At 34.6% G+C, this 9,828-nt stretch overlaps 1 protein-coding gene across 1 annotated transcript; it reads right to left on the bottom strand.

Annotated features, from left to right (window-relative positions):
* Nucleotides 1-648: 648 nt before the first annotated feature.
* LOC143617816 (uncharacterized) lies at nucleotides 649-8,350 on the bottom strand. Its single transcript, XM_077090254.1, has 15 exons — nucleotides 8,125-8,350; nucleotides 6,214-6,335; nucleotides 6,038-6,126; nucleotides 5,937-5,969; nucleotides 5,762-5,853; nucleotides 5,132-5,229; nucleotides 4,847-4,911; nucleotides 4,106-4,605; nucleotides 3,743-3,827; nucleotides 2,781-2,858; nucleotides 2,130-2,695; nucleotides 1,240-1,375; nucleotides 1,042-1,110; nucleotides 869-958; nucleotides 649-768 (listed from the first exon to the last, which is right to left on the bottom strand). The coding sequence occupies exons 1-15, from the start codon at nucleotides 8,319-8,321 to the stop codon at nucleotides 655-657; spliced, it is 2,334 nt and encodes a 777-aa protein (XP_076946369.1). The 5' UTR covers nucleotides 8,322-8,350; the 3' UTR covers nucleotides 649-654.
* Nucleotides 8,351-9,828: the final 1,478 nt, after the last annotated feature.

Below are 9,828 nucleotides of genomic sequence, written 5' to 3'. Positions count from 1 at the left end.
AGATCATACAGCATGTTATAAAATTTGATAGCTTAAAAATGGGTGAGCACCACCCTCTGCCATTGCGCCACTTACTAGCCGATGTCCTGCCACTGCCATGACACCCATCTCAAACCGCCATCCCATTACGTTACAATCAGCCGACCACTGCTAGCCACCGTAAAAGCAAATCTGAAGGGTTTACCCATTGTAATGCTTCTTTATTCTTCCTAAAGTGGGCTATTAGGTTGAACACGTTTTCGTTACCAAATCTTAAGTTCTTAACTACTTTTTTGTTTAAAGTTATCAACATGTGTGCACATCAATATACAAAACCAAAACATATGACTACCGAACTACGTACGATTATTTTAAGTTTAGCACAGATAAATACATAATTATGTTACATTTCACCTATGGTTATTTTTAGTTCAGCACACACAATTATGCTACATTTCACCTATGGTTATTTTAAGATCAGACACACAATTATGCTAAGCTTAACTTTTTAAAAATCAAACCATATAATTTACAATAAATCAAGATTTAACAAGTCCCAATCCCCAATCCACTGTCTAGATGTATCACATAACAAAACCAAACCAATAGACATAACATAATTATTATGCTACATATCACATTTCAACCCCAACAATAATAAACCATTACAACCACTTATAGGAAGTAAGTTAACTGTTCTTTCTTTCTTGAACCTCCTTCGCCATATAACTCGTTCCACTGTTTCAGCTCACCCATTACGCACCCCTCTCCCGCAAAACTAGCTGCCACCTGTAACCATTCTCCAAATCCACACGTCACATATCATATTATATCATATTTAACTTGTTAAAGTCAAACGTAAAGTCAAACATTTTGAAATAAAGTTTACCTGATTCTTTGCCTGCCTCATATCTTCCATGTTTAAAGGTCTCAGTTTAATAACGCTATCGCTCTCTTCTTCATCGCTTCCTTTCTTTTTCTGAAACGGAAATACGTTTATTAAGTACATAAAATTTGGAAAAAAAGGATTGTATTGTACATATAAAAAAAAGAGTAACTTACAACATCTTTTTGCTTCTCTTGCTGCATCAGCTCTCTCACGGGCCGATAAGCTGCTGTTACACACAAATTCTGTTTCAGTAGTTAATGCCAATACTCCTTGCCAGTTTTATATATAAAGAGAACCACATAATAATCACTTATATATAGTGTTTATGTGGTTCTCGCGGTTCTATATTTATAATATGAAATACAACACACCTTAAGATCGCTTCCACTATATCCTTCTGTCATTACCGCAAGCTCCTTGAAGTCCAAGTCTTCTACCTTTTCTTTCGCAAGGAGCGTTTTCAATATCGTTTCCCTACTTTCCACCGATGGTAGACCCACCATGATTCTGTACACCAAATATGCATCAATACGATATAAACGGATTCGGGTCATAAACAAGTCGACATATTAATGACAAGGTTAAATATTAGTTTTTTTACTCAAATTGAACCAAAAACCGAAATTTCGGTTTTTGAAAAGCGTTCTGATTCGGGTTGGTTCTTTTTTTCGAGTTTTGCCATTTCGGTTTGAAAATTTTTGGCCTGGAGAAAAAATCAGGCCAAAATAATAAATTTGGGCCTAAGTCTTTTTGTTAAATAATATTTAATTGATTATTGTATATTCGGCTTAAAATATCGGGTTAAACTGTTATTAAATTATTATAAATTACTTATAAATTCAAAATAAAAATTGAAAATCCGTAAAAGGGGTTCAGCTTGGTTTTTTCGGTTTTAATTACATTCAAAACCGAAACTGAACCGAAAGTTCGGTTTTACAAAAAATCATTAAACAAAACCGTCGGTTGTTATCAGCAATCGTGTTAGAAGTTAACATGACACATTAAAGACCCGTTTACTAACGACTTAGTATTATAATTTTTTAAATAGTCAAAACATTACCGATTGATTTTTAAGATTTCACAAATTGTAATTTTTTATTTTATTATGTTTATTACTCTTATTATTCATTAACTTTGTTACTAATTGTGTTAAAATGCCACGTCTGTTATATACTATTGAACTGTTTATATTTAACCGTGTTAAACACGATATGTACTCATGTAAAGGTAATGCCACCAATGCCCATATTTATGAACATACCTGCGTTCAAACCGTCTAATGATGGCTTCATCAAGATCAAACGGCCGATTAGTCGCCGCCAGAACCAGAATCCGTTCACCAGGCTTCGTCAACAACCCATCCCAATGCGACATAAACTCGTTCTTTATCTTCCTCATCGCCTCATGCTCTCCAACTCTAGTCCGTTGACCAAGCATACTATCAACCTCATCGACAAATATTATAGTCGGAGACACCTTCGCAGCCAGTGAAAACAAAGCCCTCACATTCTTCTCATCTTCACCAAACCATTTAGACGTAATTGTAGACATCGAGACGTTAATAAAACTTGCTCCGGCGTCGTTTGCTATTGCCTTTGCCAGCATGGTTTTACCAGTTCCTGGAGGGCCAAATAATAATATTCCACGGCAGGGTTTTAGAAGACCGCCGTTGAAAAGGTCGGGCCTTTTAAGAGGGAGCATTACTAGTTCTTGGAGGGATTCTTTTATTTCGTCTAGTGCTCCGATGTCAGAGAATGTTACGCCAATCTCGTTGGCGGGAATGACCTCGGGTCGTATGCGTTTTTCGAATTCGTTGTCTGGGACCTCCTGTTTCAAGTGGTTTTTATAGCATTTTTGTTTTGAAATTATTTATGAGAATTTGATTTAAAGAAAGTAACACAAAAGGATATACCGTTTTCGTAGAAGCTGGTTTTTCTGTCTCGTTTTTGTTATCGGATTTTGATGCAGCATTTTCATCCCCATCTGATCCCTACATGAGTCAAAATGTGTTGATGAACACCAGAGAATTACTAAGCGAATAATCGGAATCAAATGATTATTGTTATTGAATTATGATCGAAGCGAAGTTACAGGAGCAAAATTGGAAACAAATTACAAGAACTATTAATGCGAATTGAACTGAACTCGGAAGACTATCTAAACCCTAAACCAAATTGATGAGGTTAACGAACAATTAACAACTTCAGTTCCAATTTGTTACAAATAGCCCCTCAAGTTTAGAAACATCTTCAATCTCTACTTAAAACACCATAACTTTGCATAATGACTGAATGGCCCCTGAACTCTTAACTGACTAATGACTTTGACTGAATGACCACGTTCAATTTGGTTAATTGACTTTATACTAACAAAATGGGTCAAAATCAGAATTGTATTTCTAAACCAATATAACCTTCTACATCGATTTATTAGAAAACTTGTAGTATTACGATTTATAAAAATATTGTTTTTGTCACAACGAATGCACTGGTTATTAATGATTATGTTATAAACAACAGAAAAAAAGAAAATTGTGGGTCAACCCAACCAGACGTGTCACTACGAACTAAAAAATATATAATATATTGACCCGTTATCTAACACGTTCATTGAACCATAAACAAACTGTAGGGTTGATATCGGTTTGCAACCCTATACTCTGAGACCGGTTAAACCTGAACCAAACCGGTTATGATACGGTTTCAAACCGGTCAAAACCGATCCTCTTTCCACCAAAAAAAAAAAAAAAGAAAGAAAGAAAAAACGGGTTGGAGCCCGAACTGGTTTCACCAAAAACTGGGGTTGACTTTCTTTGACCCAACCCGAACCAGGCCCAATTTTACCATATGCAACAAAACCCTAGCTGCAACCAACCTTTGATGATTCAGCATTTGTTTCCAGCTTTAGAGTATCTTTTCCACCATATCCCTCTTGGAAGATGTTCAATCCATGTGACAAACTGAAAAACAGCAAGGATCAGTAATCAGACATCATTTTGATGGTTTTTATTTTATGGCAATAATAATGTTATCCTTTATTGTTCTTTTACCATGAGAACGGGTAAACTCATGGGACCCACCAATAAGTTGGGTACATCGCCTTCAAGAGGTTTACTATGGTGTTTAGCACAGTGTCACTCCTTAGAAGGTTTTGTCATTAGTGATCTCATTGATCATAATTATTATAACAAATATGTTAAGAATCCTAATACAAAAATATTGTCTAATTTGCATGTACCTAGTAGATGATATAACGAGCTTTCCATTTCGGTATTCTGGATTTTTGTCACTCATCAAATGATGAGAAAGGGCAGAAACCACTATTTCCTCTATATAATTACTGATGAACATCGTGTCCGCGTGGCAAATTGAACCCAAATCGTCACACTCGAGGTCGTTTGCTGCTAACACTTCAGCAATATGATGTTTGTTATCTTGAAATTGGATGTCTTTCATTTGCTCTTCTAATTGTGCTTTCCAGTTTATGAAATGGCACTCATCTTCAGGAGGTTTTATATCAATATTGTAAGGAAATAAGGAAGCAATTTTATCGTTGACTTTTGTGTTTGTACATTCATCATCTGGGTCCAACATCCGGGAACCAAGAACTAATGTTGAGCCGGATAATTTTTTCAACAATTTTTCAAATAATTGATATGTTCGTGGAGATTGCAGAAATCGCTCTACATCTTTTATGTAGAGTATTATGCCATTTGTTTCAGAAAAAGAGACCAGAACCTGCAAGTAAGTGTATAGATACATTTATAGGGGTGTGATTAATCAATTAAATGCTAGTTACACAAATATGCAATGTTTTATGTGAAGGAAAATGACATTTTTATTAGATACTATGTCAGAAAATGACATTTTTCTTACATACAATGACAAAAAGGTGAAAGTAAGATACATTTTTGGTGTAATAAACCCTTAACTTAAATGTTAATTTTGTGGGAATTTTCTAGATATTATTGAAATGTACCTTGTATAATGCCTGCAAAAACTCTTTCTCATCAAAAGGACAGCTGCCCATGCGCTTGAGGGAAGCTAATAAGAGTAAACATAATTGAGCAAATTAGTAACATATAGAGTTATGAACACATTGTTCGGTTACACATGTTAGCTTAATATGTATGTTTCTTAAGGTTTCATGCATCAAACAACTTTCGGTCAACTTGCATAATGACCTTATATACCATGGCATCAATTACTAAAGGACAATAGCAGCCATTTCTGTTACTGAAACAATGGAAGATGAGATAGGTACCTGAATTTGAAGGACAGGGGGAACCGATGGCACCGGCATCAGAAGAAACAGAGGCATTCTTATGATGCTTTAGAGGATGATTGATAGCTTCTGTGTTCCTGCAAGATTTATGATGAAATTCATGTTTAACAACTATGGCCAAATGAATGTTTTATGATCCAGATATTCAGATGATGCTGATGTCACAGCCATACCTGCATTTGGAAGTTATGCCACTGCTTGGCTTACTTGAAGCTCCTGAAAGTGTTGGCAAGCATATCATACAAAGTTGTTCAAAGGAACAAAAGAATAAGTAAAGATTAGTGATAAGTTTTATCAGGGCCAACCACTTATTTGGAATATGAGCATCCCTAGAACCTTTTGGACAAAATTTTAGTTAATTTAACTAAAAAGCATTTGTACATAGCCATTCAATGAATATGAACATATAGGGCCAACCACTTATTTGGAAACTAAGCATGCTTATTGCTTAACATGATGAAGAACTGAAGTACACAATACTACTAACTAAAGTAAGTTTGGTGAGTGTCACCATGATGAACATGCATGTTCTTCAACATACAAACAAATATCAATCAATTATTCTTTTATTTTTTATATTTGATAAATATCTTTTAATACACTATGTACATACCTCCACCATCTTCCTTTGCCACAGAGAACGATCCAAGTAAGCTTGACACTCGCTCCAATGCCATGTCAGAGATGGACCTTTTAACAGACTATATATACAAGAAACTTTATAGCATAAGATATTCATGTTCAGTGAAAATCATTAAATAGCAATTGACCATATTTCACTTACAGAGTCTTTCTTAGCACCATACTTGCTTTGCATCTGTGGGTAAATGTCAAACATTAGTACATCAGCTTGAAAAAAGTAGTCTGCATCTGTGGGTAAAGTACCTTTACGGAAAAGTTTACAATGTCTAAGATTAGCAGCTTTGCCTCAAAGTCATGTGACAGAGCCTTTGCAAGCTTTTGATGATAAAACTCTTCACAAGAAAAAAGACAGAACACAATAAGTTTAACCAAAGAGTAATTGAATTATAGCATTCAAATGCTGGGAAAATATGACTTACCAGCAGGCCCTGAGAGTAATATAGCCCTGCTTGCAGGTGAAAGATTTCTGGTGTACTTATAAACATCTAAATGCTTCAAATGAACATAGGCAGCACTTGTTAATAACCACCGTGTTCGTTCACTGGCATACATTTAACAACCAAAAAGGAAGGTTGAATTGTTAGTTTGGTACAAGAAATACATCAAACTTTAAAGGTTGAATTCTAAACTACTTTAAAAAAGTCATCATCATCATCAACATCGTACTCAGTAAATCCCACCAATAGCAAAGCTATGGTAGGGTCTGAGGAGGGTAAGATGTAGACAGCTTTACCTCTACCCCGTAGGAATAGAGAGACTGCTTCCAGTGAGACCCACGGCTCGATAACAATACTTTAAAAAAGTGATAATATGAAATACAATCCATGATAAATACCAATTGTCAGATTTTGTTTTCAAATTTACAACCGGTGTCACTTTCAAAACCTTCTAATTCCAAATTTCAAATGGTGACAGCTTACCAAGAAGAGCTTATTTCTCAATTATGAGATTAATCCAAAAGAAATTATGAATTAACATCTTGAGAAAGTACACAGCACATGGCTTGTAGTACACTCAATTGTCAGTGTCACTTCAAACTTATTGACTTCATATATTATATAATCACACAAGATATTCATCAGAATTTACAGTGAAATTCGAGAAGATGATGATAGATAGGGCAGAATTGCAGTTACTGAATACAAACTGTAAAAATGTCACCACAAGAAAAAAAATACTTAATTGATTCATTCTGCTCAATAAATGATTACAATATATAGAGACACTAGAAAACCTTAGAAACCTAAACTGGACCCATGGGCTCATATTAATAAACCATAAATAATAATATACTCCAATACTTCCCTGTAATTGCCGTGGACGGAAACAAGAAGCTTAGACCGAAAATATAAACATAAAAAGACAAAGTAAAAAAATACAAAAAACAATAATCCTAAAAAAGAAAAAAAAAACTAGCCTCGATCTCAGTCCTTGACTTGTAGGTCCAAAATTCTGTCAAAAATTTACGATGCTCTTAATTTTGCCAAAAACAATAAAATTAAACGAGCTTCTCTATCATTCACATACAAATTCCACATGTAATTCAAATAGAATTAAATCATACGTTTATCAAACGATCCAAACAACGAATTTGCAGTAACAATTCTCTTTCATTAGCAGACAAATAGCATAATTTTGGATTAACATTTATGAGAAAGTATATACAGCACATGGCTTGTAGTACACAACTGTCACTTCAAACTTATTGTCCATACCTAATCACACAAGATATTCATCACAATTACAGTCAAATTCATGAGCATGTCACAACAAGATGAAACATTTACCAAATTCCGTTACAAATCCGGTCTAATCGATAATAATCATAATATTAAACGTGATTCTCTCATTCACACACAAATAGCACGTCCGTAACAGAAATCTAACAAAATAAGGGAAAATCACCTATCTAACCAATTTACCAAGCATTTTAACAAAAATGAACATGGACTCCATCATTTTACAAGTTTATTTCACCAATAGCATATTGCCAAATACCCAGTTCTCGCCGACGTGGAGAGTAAAACTAAAATTCTCACCCAAAATAAAATAATACTAATATTTTATTACATTTTCGCCGAGTCAGCGAAAGTATATGCCATGTCAATTATGTACTATTCTCGCCCAAACGAGAATTTGAAAAAAAAAATAATAAAAAAAATGTTCATTTTCATGAAAATTGGTCCTCCAAGCCTCCAATCATTTAAACGATTTTAACAAATTACAAGCAACTTAATCGTATAGATTTGAAATCTGAAGATATAATAATAATAATAATAATAATAATAATAATAATAATAATAATAATAATAATCAATAACGTATTATACCTGAGATAATACGGAAACTCCTTAAGCGTATCCTTCTCATCTTTACCGTCAACAACAATCCGTAACAACTCCTGTTCAATTTGCGCCGCCGTAACACCGTCGTCAACGCCGCCGGTACTCCACTTATTAACTCCGATTCCGACACCTACACCTACTCCAACGCTCAATGCCGACAGCAAAATGTGCTTCTGCTCCATTTGTTCTCAAATCTCACCGATCTCTATTCAATTCAAATCACTCAATTTATCAATCTTCAATTAAACCTAATTATGTAAACAGATTTGAATAGCTGTGAATGAGACGTTGAGTTGAGTTTGTTTTCCGTGAACAGAATTTAAGAGAGAAGATTTGATGTATAGATATAGTAGATATAGATATAAATGAGTGTGTGTATGTATGTATGTATGTATATATAGAGAGAGAAGGTGAGCTGTGATTGGTGGAACACTCAGCAATTGCACTGTTGACTTTTTCTGACTTAAACAGACTGACTTTAATTTGGTGGGAGTCTGTTTTATTTCTACTGGGTTTGGACTTTGGATCCCGAAAATTCGGTAAAATATGCGAGATTCCGAATTAGCCAATTGAGATGTGGGCTTGGTTTGGTAGCAAGTAAGTTATGTTTACTTTTGCAGATCAATTTTTAAAACGATTTTGTTAAGGAAACATGGATTTTAGTACTCTCATTTTTTTCAGTTGGCTGAGATTAGTAATCTCATTTTTTTTCAGTTGGTTGAGATTAATCTAACTTGAGAATATTCTTGAAGCGAGTCCTGCCTTTTATGTTATTTCTTCTCGAGGGAGTTGCAATTTGTATCCATGTGGTGTGAGGGTTGGATCATGAGCATGTTTGGGATTGAGTTTGAAAAATGCCTACTTGCTTATTGTCTTTTTCAAAAAGTCATTTTAAAGCCAGCTTTTGGGGTTTTTGAAAAGCTGTTTTTTAACCTTTTAAAAAAGCTAAAAAAATTGTAATTGTCAAACACCTTTTAACTAATTGGTTTTTGAAAACACCAATAAGTATTTTTCAAACTCAATTCCAAACATACACCCCCTCCAAAGAAAAATGAACCAGTTGAGTCCATGTAGTCTTGTGGAATGACAAAATATGTCCCTCTATCTATTAGCAGTGTTAATATGAGAGGATGTTTTCGCTTTACATCAAACTTTTCTGATCACTCAGTATCCCTCTCCTTTCTTACTCACCACTCACCGCAGTCGCCGCCTTCCAACGCCCACCGATCGTCGTCCCTCCCACAATCGTCGCCGACCCACCCCGGTCACCACTGTCGTCACCACTCCACTCCAGCATCCCACTCATTTGTGGGTATTGATAAAAGTTGAATATTAGGGGAAATCAAATGCTCAATTGAACAATCTAGAGTTTTGTATTTTGGGGCTTCAATTTCAAAATGAGTATATCACAAAAGATTTCTTTTTTGTCAAGTCGTTATGCTAGTTGTATTTGTGGGTTTACATATTAAATGACACCGTTTCACATAGTAAATATTCAAGAACGCATGACCATAGATTATAAAGAAAATGAAGATTCAATATTTTTATATTATTAAGATACATAAATAATCGATTTTTTTCATGACCAAAGATTACGACGCCTTAAGCACATTAGAATCGTTAGATACAAAATCAATTTTAAGTACACAAATCTTATTATTTATTTTACGTTATACGATGGTTATGTAA

The sequence above is a fragment of the Bidens hawaiensis genome, unplaced genomic scaffold, assembly GCF_021521415.1.
Source record: "Bidens hawaiensis isolate Kalapana, Puna unplaced genomic scaffold, B.hawaiensis_p1.1 tig00058942_1, whole genome shotgun sequence".
NCBI lineage: Eukaryota > Viridiplantae > Streptophyta > Magnoliopsida > Asterales > Asteraceae > Bidens > Bidens hawaiensis.
The sequence above is the reverse complement of the archived record's forward strand: the minus strand, read 5'-3'. Positions and strand labels throughout refer to the sequence as shown.